We start from the raw sequence: 13,343 nt of genomic DNA, 5'->3' as shown, positions 1-13,343 counted from the left end.
GGGATAAAGAGCCACTGTAGTCTATCAGATAACCCAATTTAAATAATGATTTATAAATTGCAGCCTTTTTCCCCCAAAATTTTGAGAGCTTTTAAAATTTGATATTGAAAAATGCCTAGAAAGAGATTTTGGTGTGAAATCTTGGTCTATGCTGGTTTCCTCAATGATGTTTACAACTGCTGTCACTGCATCATTTGCCCTAAGCTACCATTTTTCAGGGCCTTCTGGGGTTCTGGTAATGCTGAAACAGTGAATTCCTCTTTGCTGTGCTCAACGGTGCTTTTATATGGCAGAGGAGGATGAGCAGCTATGTAAAACTTCCAGCGTTGTCTCTTCATACATTTCCATCAAAGCTGTGCTGCCTGTCCTCCTCCCTTTTCATAATACAAATATAACTTCTGCTTTGCGATCCTGACTGGGTCTATGCTGCATAAAGTTCTGGGCTGCATCTTGTCCTCTCCTGATTGGCAAAAGTGCAAAATTCCTCTGCAAACCAGAACTGGGTTTAGCTTTTGCAGTCTGATTCTTCTGTCTTCCCCCCTCTTCCATCTGCCTGCTTTCTGCTACTAATGTGTTATACTAATATTTTGAGCAGCTGGAACTTGTGATCAGTGTGCAGAGAATGGTGCGTGGTTGTGCTTTTAGGATTTCATGCAGTTCCTTCTTGCATCTGCAGCATCTTGTGTTATAAGTGTCTACTTTCTAATCGTAACATGAGTATGCCATTTAAAATGGGGCTATCTGCACTCAGTTTTTATGGTCATATATGAACATCTCTTGGTTTTCCTTTTCTTGAGGTTGAAGTAGCAGGTTTCAAAATTTATGTTGAACTTGAGATTAGCAAAGAAAATAATACCTTGAAACAGTGTCTGTGTGATGTGTCCAGTTTTCTTTTTTCCTTCCTCTGGAAGAAACAGCATATTTATTGCTTGTTACTTTTGCATCAATATGAATCTATTATCTCAACTGTACATATGAAACATGGCAGCTATTTGGGAAAGATGAGCTTTGTCAGTGCGAGAAAAAGGAATATTGAAAAGGGAGAAGTGATCAGAGAAGGTCTCACTATAAGGAGGCGAGAAATTCAACACTCTTCCTTCTGTTTCAACACGGAATTCCAAGCAGCAGTAAATCTGAGTTAGTGTATTTCCTTTGTCACACAAGTTTCCATCTGAAGGTACATTTATGGTCTGATTATAAAGCTTGCTAAAAAAGCTTTCAAGCTTAGGAAATAGCAGTTCAGTTGGTTTCTCAAGATCACAGATTAATCTTACTAATATATTGTACACAGGAGACCATTTGATGCTTTTTCTTTGGACAAGATTAGACTTTCTCTCTTGTGACTGCACTGGAGTCCTCAGTAGGTACAGGGAGAGTGAACTGGTTGAACGCCTGCAGAACAAAATGAGGGTTGATTTATACATGTGGGTGGAGAATGGCATCAAGAGGAAGATTAGAAGGGAGGATAATGGTTGTGACAACTCCAAAATTATGATACAGAGGAAATAAGGTACTGAAACTATGCTCAACCTGCTGACAGATGTGGGAGCTGTATGTGGTAGAAGGGTATTTGTAAGCAGTGAAACTGTAGTATTTTGCTAGGCTTGTATGAAACCCTACTTCATCTTGCTTCTTTTTCTATGGTTTGAAAGGCCTTCAGTGACTTTAAAAAGGCATTTATCTAGCCAAGGAACAGCCCACTGATGTGTGACTTTTCTACCTTATTGGGCACTACTGAAAAAATCTCTCTCCATTGAGATTGGTGGCAAAAATCTTCTCAATCTCAATAGAGTCAATTTCCCCTCTATCATCTGGTTATTTGTGTGTAAAGATACAACATTAGTAATGCACTTGGCTGAGAAAATACAGTAATTTCGCATAAAAATCAGTTGAAGTTTTGTCAGAATGAAGGCTGCATAATTAATTCTGTTGACTCTGTGGGTGTAGTAGACTTTCCTTACTGAGTTCTGCCTGTAAGTAGGTCACAGTGAATGAAAATAAAATAGGCATTTCACTTTGTGGCAGTATGGTATATTTATAGGTAATCTAGTGGTTTTTTTTTAACTAATTCTTGAGGTTTTTCTTTCATCCTGATGCCGATGTAGATGCACACAGAAAAAACAAAAAAAGCACCAGTATGCTAATTCTGAGGTGATATGTTTATATATTGTGTCTTCCAAGTACTGCTGTGCATGACCTAGAAATGCTAGTGGTAAATGCTGTATCATGGAGCAGAGTTGTTAAACTTGTTTATATCTAATCTTTAGATGCTATCAAGCTTAGGCTAGAAAAAGTAATCTGTTTTATGCTGTACTTTAGCATTTGGTATATGTTATATAAACACATATAATCTCTTACAACCAAGTAAATATTATAGAAACTCTAGAAAATTTATTTTCTGTTTGGGAAATGAATAAAGGCTGAGAGCATTTAATGCAGTTGCATTTCATTTGCCTTCTTACCCTCATAGAATGGAACTTTTAAAAATCCCTGCGATATCTGACTTGGCAGTTTGGGAAATTCAAAGATAAGGGACTGTTTTAGGAGTTGTAAAACATTGTTTTTTCTGAATTATAGAAATTCCTCAGTAGAAGCAATGACTTTTGTCTTTAGTCCTTTTTTCATACTATAATGTTCTCCTTGGTGAAATAATTGCTTTCTTTGTACCTCCTCTAGGAAAGAGTTAAGAAATTTTTTTAGCCAAAAATGGATGTTAAATGGATCTTATGAATAAGCTCAACCAGACATCACAAAAAATGCACGTCTTTAAAAATATTATCAAATTAAATCTCACTGTAATGCAATTACATACTTTTCAAGTGTGCTTCTCTGAACTAGCCATAAATAGGACTGTGATTGTGTAAGTACCCACTGGTTGTCTCAGACATGCCTGAAATGTCACAATAAATTATACAGGTACCTTTTGGAGGATGCGCTGTAGACACAGAGGAGTGAAAGGTTAAGCGTATGGGAACAAATTGTAATCTAGCTCATAAATACCAGGTCTACTCGGAAAATGTAACAGTAGCTTAAGTGACATTATCATGGTAAAACTGCAATGTTTCAGCCATTAATGATTCCAACCTCTTGCTTTCATCAGTGAATACATAGCTCCATGTGGATTTAGCTGGTTCCATGTGCAAATGTTCACTGGTAAATTACAGTAAAAACTAAGTGAATGATTCTGGCACTTAAAATAGAGAAAAGAACAGTTACTGTTCTCTCAACTGCAGACAGTATTCATATTTTGGTAGATAGTTGATGCCCTGGCACAATTTGGATTTTAGCTGACAAGGTGACTATCGCATTAACCCATCAGACTAAGAACCACAGCGTATACTGATGTAGGGTAGTGAGTTCCTCTATTCAATTTCTTTTTCTAATTAGTGTAAAAACATTTGAATCACTTATAAACAGCTGAAGTAAACCTTTGTTTTTTAAATGCCAGAGATAGCTCATCCAGATGTCTCAGTGTTTCTTATTTGTCTTTTATAATACTGTTATTCTAGAGTTGGCCTAGGAAAATATAACTTGTTCCTCTCTCTTGCCCCCTACCTTTCTCTTTCTAGAAGTTTTTTGTCAGGAGGGACCAGATACCATTCCTCCATTTTTATATAAGCACAGATACTAGTGAAATTCCTTGGACTGGACAATAATTGCCTGTTCCCAAATATGTTAGCAGAAGGCAATTCTGGACTAGCTATCACATAGGAATTGGGGGGGTGGGAGTGGAATTAACTTCAAAATGGAGCCTGATGAAATAATGGAAAAGGTTGGAGTGATTTCAGGGTACTTGAGACAGGAACACAGGACTAATGAGCAAGGCATTCTTGTCCCATTTGCTGAACAAAGGCTCCAGCATTTGCTGATGCAGAGTGGATATTAGGTAGTGTGCATCACAAACTTTTTAGCTGAAAAGATATAGAGCTTTTTTTCTGTGGCCAAAGTTGCCCTCTTTAAATGAAAAACAGCTTGGATATCTAGCTTTCCCTGCAGATGGATGGATAATGATCTCTGACCATTGTGTGTAGATTTTTCCCATAAATTGTTTCTGAGTGTGTTGGCTAATCTCTTTTTTGAATGTTCCCATTGATTTTTTTTTTTTTTCATCAGTGATCTTTTGGCAGCTGTTCAGTTCTAAATTGCTTTTACCATTAGAGAGCTTTTACTTGCACCTAATCTTGCAGCAGCCATTTTGATTAGATTTAATATAACTTTTCGTGCAGCTTGCTTTACTAAAAACTGCATCCTGCTGTTTTCTCTGTGGTTTTCTTAAAAGAGTGTTTGGAGAAGAACCAGGAGGATCTGCTGTTGATGATAGATGGTCTGAAAGTTAAACCAACGTCCTGAACAGAGGGTGCTTAAAAGGTTACAGTGCTGTGAGTTTCTGTGCTATAAGCCGTCCTCTCATGGCAGTGCTCCTGGATTTATCATGGCCAAGACTTCGTTTTAGCAGCTGCGTTAATGAGATTTGTGTGTTCTACCTAAGGATTGATCATGTTATGTCATAAATTTGCAATGTCTAGTATATGAGGAAAAAATACATCTTTTTTTCTTCTGCCGAACCCCAGTAGAATGAGCTGTAAAAAGGGCTATCAGAGGAATAGAAGCTTCAATAGTTCAGTTTATTTATGTGCATGGGAAATTCAGTTCAGTTTTTGAACTGTACTGATTGGTTGGTTTCTAGGTCCTCCCTGGTGCTGTAAACCTTCTCTGTTCTGTTGGTGCTTCATATACAAGTCTTAATGTGATAACCTTTATTAATGGGCTACTGTATATTGAGATGAGTATTTAATACAGTGACCTCTCTTTGCTGGCAGTATGGAAGGTCATAGGAAGTCTGTTGCAATACAAGGATTAATTCACTGGTCTGCAGCTTAATTGTTCCTTTTTTCAGTTTAAATAATCATGGGCAAAAAACTTGAACACAGGATTTTTGTATCCTGTGAATTAATTCCTAGCTTCTCACTGTACCCCGGTGTCCCAGTAAGATATTATTTGGGAGTGGTAGATGGTTAATTTAAAAAAAAAACACAGAAAACAAACCCAAGAAACCTTACACACATTGAAATATGCTAACCACTGCCACTGTAAACACACATTTGAAAAGTTGAAGTATTGGTACATTTGAAGTACTGATAGGTTAACGACACAGGTAACTTTATATGTTTACTGTTCACTGGTGACTGGTGTAAGAAGCATAAGCTTGATTGTGTCTGTCAGGACTAGTCAAAGGGGCCTATTCTTGGTAAGCAGAACCAAAGAAGCTAGTAAGCATTAAAATTGATGCCAGAGGAAAATACACCTGATTGTAGTTGACTAATTCAGTAATTGAAATTAGGGTTAAAGTGTAAGTTATGCTGTGAAAAAATCCCAGGGTGTTCATGTGTGTATACATAACATAAAAGAAAAATTATAACTTGCACATTTCAAAATATATTTGGCTTAATGCAGTCATCTGGGCAGAGTTCATAGGGCTTCTGTCCCTTTATCCTGTCTAGTTTAATTGTATTATAAACTTGTCCTTAGCACCTACTTCAGCTTTTCAGTTAAAATATAGAGATCTGGTAGGAGGAACTCCTGTAAGTTAGAATTTCTTTCCAGTGAGCTTTTGAGGGTATTACAGATGGCGAAATCTAGCTTTTTAATACTTGCTGGAGCTCCTGCAGGAAACTTATTTACCTGCTGTTCCAAGTAACATTTAATTACTTTTAACTTCTTCCTGCAGGCTTCCTTTGTGCATATGAGAACACTTTGGGTAGTCACTTTCCCTTACGTGTAGTTTTCATTTGTGCAGGTTAATGGTATCATTACCAGAATACCTGTGGGAATTGATCACACTTTACTATTTGAAAGAACGATTAATAGGGATTGACTTGCAGAAACTGGGAAAATATGTATTTTTTAAAAAACTAGCTAGGTTTCAAACTAGGCTTTTACCTTGTGTGTGATGGAAGTTTTGGCCCACTACTTTGTGAGACCACATCATCAGTTAGACTTGGAGCAAGTTTCTATATAAAAAAAGACATTCTTGAGTATTTATCACAGAGACATATTTTGTCAATTATTTCCTGATGGTTTTGTTAATTTGACATAATTAGCCTGTATGTGCTGAAGTAAACAATGCAGTATGTCTATCTTGATATTGATAGGGTTTTCTTTGGGGAGTCTAGAAAAATCTACATCCTCCTCCTCCTAAAGGCAGGGGGGGCATAAAAGAGATATTCTTCTGTGGATTTCTGATTCTCCTTCTCTCATCCCTTCCTCTGGCCAATGAAATACCCTTTATATGAATGGATGCGTGAAAAAGTAATAAATAATTTCCTAACGAAGGGTTTATTTAACATATTTGGAAGACCTGTGGTGGTTTTGAGTGCAGATGGATTTCAGCCACAGAATTCTAAAGGATAAAAGCAATGGAAACTAAGGGTGAGAAAGGGAACATTGAAAACAAAGCATTTTGAGGCTGGAGAGTACATTTCAGTGTAAGAACTTACAGATATTTCCCCTGAACTCCATAACAAATAAGTCAGATAGCAATCTGTGTTCTCTGATTCATAATAGGTGCTAGCTCACTTAAGCTTTCCTTGCTTTTAGCAGGCTTCCTGTTTCTTTTAAATACTTTCCACTTGAATAAGGAACTAGAAACAATTGTCAATAACTATTCTAAATCTGTGTATGAGCCAGTTTGTTTACAGTCTATTTAATTACTCTGGATTTTTCTCATCTTTCCTCACCTGGAGTTCACTGACTCTGCTCCTGGTGTTTTTAAACAGTCTTAGAGCACAGAAAGGAACTCTCTCAAACTAGCAAAGTAAAAGGTGGTGTGTCTGTACTGGGGGTAGGTGGGGAGAAAAGCAGTATTGGGAGAAAAAAAAAGAAAACAAAAAAAAAGGGCAATGATAGTCTTTAGTCTGTTTTGATCTGTTCTTCTCCAGTTCCTCTTTTCTTCCTTGTACCTGCAGTCCTGAAAGCCATCCACTACCTCCTTTAATCATAATTTAATAAATTGCTTTCTTAACTATCACCATCTGCAACTGAGAAGCATTATCATAATCTTTTGTCATTCCTGACTTGGATTCTTAATTAAAACTGTATGGTGGTCTGTTGCAGAAGTATGCAAATATTATTGTGTGTGTTGTCCTTAACATATGATTCAGGTTCTATTCAGTTTTACAGGAGGATTGTCTTGAGTTTAAACAGTATTTATACTGAGCTTATTCTTTGTGCTTCATTATTCACACTGGTGACCTGTTAGAGTTGGTGTTTGTCCTGTCTTATGAATCCATACCCGAAAGGCTAACTTACTCAAAGTTACTATGTCCACACTGAAGTAGAATTACTGGATAATTTATTACAGGTTGAACAGCTTCTCGTAATTAAGAAAATTTAAAAATTACTTAATGCATTAAGTGAGGGATGTCTGTGCAAATGCTCTTCTCATGTATGCCCCTAAAGAGAGACAAGGGACAGATAATCACAAATAGCAATAATGCAGAACTTCTCTTATATTTATCATATTCTCATGTTTATATTTTTTTCTTTGACCCACCAGGTACAGAGACATTAGTAGAATAAAATTTCTGTCAAAGCATAAAGCTTTTTGCATGCATGATTATTTAAAACATCTCTACAGTACTGTAGAGTAGATTAACACAATAATGTTACGGAGCTGTGACCAGAGAAAAATAAACAGGATATTAAGACAACTGTGGAATTATGTCCTTGGGGACTTAAGAAAGACAGTGTAGTTTAATTTCCATATTTAGTGAGGGCATCAGATCTGCTTGCTTATGGTTTTTAGTATCCTGCATACAATTTAACAATAGCTTCTGAATACTTTTTCAGCTCGAGATGCTGATGAGAGAGAGAAGTGGATTCATGCCTTAGAGGACACCATTCTCCGCCATACCCTCCAGCTTCAGGCAAGTTTCACTTTCACTTTTAATTTGTTAACTTTCTTTTTTTCAAAGCAATGAAATACAATGGCATGACTGCTAATATCAAACATATCTTGTAGAACACTTGGCTGTTCTATGACTTATACAGTCAGATACAGTATGACATCAGTATAGGTACCTGAGATTAAGTTCGAGTCTTTCTGTTACTATTTTCTTGTCTTACCACTACTTATAATTGGTGGTTCCAGACTGATAGTTGCACATTTAGGTTGGATTTGTGGTTTTTTGTTTGTTTGGGTTTTTTTTTGGGGGGGGGGGTGTTAAATTGGGAGTTATTCTGTTTGGGGTCAAGTAGAATGAGACATCTGGAAGCCTGTTGTGTGCTTGTACCTAATTCTGAAATTAAAATGAGATGGCAGCATTGAACCTCTTTCTAGATTACAAAAATGGTAAATAGCTATGTTTGAATCCACTGTGTAAGATGGATATTGGTAATTTTGGTAGTTTTCTGGTTCTGAAAACAGATGGACTGTGGAGGGTTCTTAGCACTAGTTATCTGAGATCAGTTTCTGGCAATGTTCTAGACTTGGGCATGTCTCTAAGGTTTGCTAATCCTTCATTTTTACCTTGGAGAAAACCCCAAACTCTTAATGAATGTGATTTTCTCATACTTGATTTGTACCACAAAGTGTCTGATGACAGTGTAGAAATCTTAAAACAGGTATTTGTTATTTGTGTTGAGTAAAGGTTTGGTATGCTTTTGGAGTATGGCAAGAGCATTAGGTCTCTTAACGATTGACACTGTGTAAAGAAAGATACATTAAAATCCCTAATATCACAGAAGAAGCATCTTATAAAGACTGATTTAGATTACATTTGTTCAATCCAAAGAGGTAGAACAAGCTGGAATTTATCCCATCCAACTTGAGGCACTTGAGCTATCTCAGTCAGTTTACTTCAATTTCCTGCTAAACAGTGGTTTTCAACCTTTTTTGGCCTATCAAAGACTGCTACAAATTATCTAGTGGATAGCAGATCCCTGGATAAAAATTCAAGTTTGACAATCAGCTTTGTATCCCTAGTAACACGTCATGGATGCTTCAGAAGTAATCTCTCTCTCTGGACACAGTAGCTAACTGCAGACTGAATAAACTCTGCTCTGCAGTGGGTGTGAGGTGACAGAGATTATCTAGTGGACAACATATGGATTTGGAAGGGCTGAGCTGCCTCCCAAGGGATGCCTCTTTCCCCATCCTCTCCTCGGACATTGAATAGGTTAACGTAAGCAGTCCTATGTAGGGACTGAAATGAAGTAAAAGTAATCTGTGCAGTTTTCTCCACTGGAAGACTTTTTATGGCTTGGAGATACAGGGTACAGAAATGAAACACCAGAATATACTGTGGATTTATCAAAACGTCCACTTACACTTCCTTGCCTTCTAGAAATTGTGACTGTAGTTCTATTGGCAGACACAGATTTCGTGATTGCAGCTATTAATGGAACTGTTTCCCATTACATAACCTGTTGATGTTCCAGGAGTGTTTCAAATAAGTAAGGCATAATTACATAAAAAACCCTAAGTTAGTAATTTATGTAGTAAAGTTTGAGGGAATAATTAAAAATCTAGAACTGATTACTAAGAAACATATCCTCAGCCCTCTTAAATAAGTTCAGCATCGAGCGTAATACCTTGTAATCCACTGTTGTGTGCTCATCATCAATTGTCAAGAACCTTCTTCAATGCGCCAGTCACATAAGCTTTTTGCTTCCGAGACCCTTACTTTTAGCCTAGCTCTAACACCGTTCACTTACACCCCAACTCAGGAACTGTCAAGGCTCGCCGTCTTCACTGACACGAACGGCCGAGCAGACGCTGCTTTAGCGATGGAACAAGCCCATACCTTTCCCTCAGGAGCTGGGAAGGGCGGTCTCAGTTACTGCTCGCCGGCGGGCGCTGTGCCTCGCCAGGGGGGCCTGCCGGGGCCCGCCGGCGGGACGGACGAGCTCTGCCGAGCCTGGGCTGGAGGGAGGGGGCTGCCCGCGGGGCTGAGCGCCGGCCGCCTCTCCGGGCAGAAACCCCTCAGCTCTGACGGCGGGCCGGGTCCTGCCGGCCTCTCCGAGCGTGCGCGCCTCCCTCCCTTCACGGCGGTGCCGCCGCTCCTGGGCTGTCCCCCTCCCGCTGACCGCCATCCTCCGGCGGCAGGGGCGCGCCCCGCCCGCCCACCAATCGGCGGCGGCCTTACTCGTGATGCGCGCGGCGGGGCTGTGGCGGCGGGGCACCCCTCTCTCCCCGCCGCCACCGCCGCTCCCCCCGCCGGAGGCGGCGCTGCCGGGGCCCGGCGGGTGGGCGGGCGGCCAGCCCGCTCTGCACGCCTCGCCACGCCGCACCGCCCGGAGGAATGGCCGGTGTGAGTACAGGGAAGGGGCGGGGGGGGCGGAAAGCCAGGTGTTAAGGCAGCCGGGTGCCCCCGGCGGGGCCCGTCGCTGCCCCGCGGCGTCTCCCTGACTGGAAGCCGAGCGCTGCTTCCTCCCGCCGGCGGCCGAGCGGCTCCGGCCGCTGCTCTGCCCCGCCCGGGCGGCCGCGGGGCGCAGGCGGCAGAGGTCGGCGGCAGGCAGCGCCGGGAGCGGGGCTCCGTAGGGAAGGCGGGCACGGGCGTCCTGCCGGGGGCCTCGCGGAGCCTCCGGGAGCGGCCGCGGCTCCTCACCGAGTGCCGCCGGGTTCGCGCGCCCCGCATGTCCGGGGGGTGCTTTCATCCGGTTGCAAGAGCCCGTTGTATACAAACACGCCTGGGCTTCAATTAACACTTAAAAACGTCACTTCACACACTTGATGTCCTTTTCCTTTCCTTTTTGTTATGACAGTAGAGTCAAACGAGTTCTTTGGGAGGATTATTGGCTCGGCGGGTATGGATGGGGGTTTGAGTGCTGTGGCAGAGATTGCTTTCTGTAACGGTATTTTCTTAGGTTCTTAGTTTCTGTCGCAAAGAGAAACATGGTTATCTGTCATATAAAACCTTTATGCATCTGTTTTTGCCCAAGCGATGTATCTTTTCTGAGTCTTTTTTCAGATCTGCATGCTGCTTTCAGTCTTCCTGTTCTGTTACTGGAGTGTTCAGATTTGGGAAGTCAGGCTTTGATTAATGTTTCTTCGTAGTGTCGAACACGCATCTGTTAGACGTGAACCTAGGTAGTTTGTGTGTTGTGTGAACCACATCAGAAAGGATAAGGAATTAATGCGAGGTGGAGAGGTGAAGTGGTATCTGGGTGTTCTTTAGTCTGATTAGTCTTGCTAATCTTATTTTTGCCTAAAAGTTCTACTGAATTGTCATTCAGTCTTTAAAATGGAAGTGTTTTTGAAACACTTAAAAAATAAACACACCTCCCTGCCCCTTCCCCCCCCCCCCCCCCACCTAAACTTGCAAGAATGCGCTACAGTCAAGGAACTGAGGAAGAACTGAGTCCTAAATATATAGGATAAGTAAAGGGATTGTAGCTGTCCAGAGGGCTGACAATCAGTAATGTTGTATTCAAATGAAATAAGAATAGGGAGGAAACATTTCAGATATGCCTCTAGTATAATTTCTCTGAATTTTGAAACTGAAGTCTGTTTTTCTGCTTGCTGTGTTAAGGGCGTTACTAAAAATGCATAATTCTTCTAGTATTAGTTTTGTCTAGTGAAAATTCTTGAACAGTAGATGGTGTGATAATATTGGAACCACCATTCTGAATCCACCAGTGTTTTTACCCTCACCCCTCCCAAGGTGCTGCTGTTGTGGCATTGCCAGGTCAGTGGCTTTGCAGTGGCAGCACATCAGTTGCTTCATACCCACAAGAGATAAGGGGAAGGGTGTGCGTAGGGTGAATGTGTATTGTGGCTTGGGTTTCTTGTTTGTCTGGGCAGAGGTAGGAGGGTGGTAAGTTATCTCAAATTTTCTTTTGTTCCTCACCAGCATCTTAGGTCAACCAGCAGACCCATTTGGACAGGAAGTGCTTCTAGTCTTCTTGTTTAGCATAAATGTCCTGCTTTCCTCATCTGTCTCTCAAGTGGCACCGACCCTAGTGCTACAGGTACTTTTTGGCTCTGGACTTCTCCTGTGTGAAAATCCCTTGAGGATAACTCATGTCTTTTAGGATCACAGCAACACAGGAACTTTCTTTCGTCTGAAAAGTGTAAGACCACTGTTAAAATACGAATCTACCTAAAACCCACCAATAACTATACTCTTCTCTTGCCTAAAGGAATTCAGTAAAAAACAATCAATTTTAAAATTCTAAATGGCTGAATGTGTGCATGTATTGTGGTAGTGTTAGGATCCTGTCTGTAAGAGTCATGCTCACCCTGAGCTGGAGGGATAAGCTTGGCTTTTTTTTAAACTTTATTTTCCTCTCATCCTTCCTCCTGTTAGCTGAAGCTTACACACTCATTCCTGCCTTAAATCCCATGTTTTGAAATGTAGTTTTCCCCTCTGCTCTTCTAGTGTGCTAGAGCATATTGGTAAGTGTCTTAAAGTGGTAACTTGAGACTGTTGAGAATTGAATAAAAGACAACTACCAACTTGATTTAAAAAATAAATAAAAATACAAGGCTGAAACTTGAATATTCAACAGATAAGATCTTTCATTATTTCTGAGTAGGTGTGACAGTGATAATCCACATTAGAGAGTCTTTAAATACTTGTAGGCTACAGGGGATTTCCTACCCAAACTTACAAAACCCTTCAGGTAATGCCCTAAACTACTTCAGCCTCTAAGTGGACTCAGAGTAGAGACAAAGGAGCTGAAATTACTGTCAGTACAAAGGGGGGCTGATTCTTACCACCATAAAAGGAAAAGGAATTAAAATAGAAATTGTTTTGTAGCTTGATACCTCCATAATTTAAACAAGATGTTTACTTCATATGTAGCAAATAGGGTAAGGAAACTATATTCTAAGGAGTGGATCTGGGGTGGTTGCTGTGAAGAGTGACACAGTGATACAGTGGTAAGAGTTACACCATGGCTTCACCAATACTTAGAGAGTTGGTACTGCTGCTGGAAGTAGTCCTGTATCGCTTCTCCTAGCAGAAGGAGAGGCAGTGCGGCAAGCAAGAATAGCTGAATTTGGAACTCGATTCAGAACTGGCCCAAATTAAAACTACTTTTCACGCTGCCCTCCCTTTCCAAGCGAAGTTTTAACCCGGATTAGTTTCCGCATTGAGTTCATTATGTGGCAAGGGAAAGGTTTATTCTGACTCAAAAGTGCAGAGTAAGGGTGAGAATAAGGAACAGGGGAACGGATTTGTTTCTCATTCCATTTACGCTGGTGTAAAGCATTTGTGAAACTGCTGCCGCTAAACAACAGTTGTTGCTGTGTTGCTGTTGTGTTGTTGCTGTTCAAACAAGAATAAAAGATAGAGTAAAGCTTTGTTATATGTTCCTCTTAAGTATATTATATTGTTACT

At 40.5% G+C, this 13,343-nt stretch overlaps 1 protein-coding gene across 3 annotated transcripts in view; it reads left to right on the top strand.

Annotated features, from left to right (window-relative positions):
- The window catches only part of OSBPL9 (oxysterol binding protein like 9), a 65,557-nt gene that overhangs the window by 17,964 nt on the left and 34,250 nt on the right, over positions 1-13,343 (top strand). For 2 of the 3 annotated variants that reach the window (XM_064455105.1, XM_064455104.1), the window contains exon 4: positions 7,849-7,925. In XM_064455105.1, the coding sequence (XP_064311175.1) occupies positions 7,849-7,925 (77 nt within the window). Of the gene's footprint in view, positions 1-7,848; positions 7,926-10,169; positions 10,311-13,343 lie in introns of those variants that run through there. The other variant, XM_064455106.1, reaches the window with a different exon arrangement.

This window comes from Phalacrocorax carbo, chromosome 6, assembly GCF_963921805.1.
Source record: "Phalacrocorax carbo chromosome 6, bPhaCar2.1, whole genome shotgun sequence".
Classification (NCBI taxonomy): Eukaryota; Metazoa; Chordata; class Aves; order Suliformes; family Phalacrocoracidae; genus Phalacrocorax; species Phalacrocorax carbo.
The sequence above is the reverse complement of the archived record's forward strand: the minus strand, read 5'-3'. Positions and strand labels throughout refer to the sequence as shown.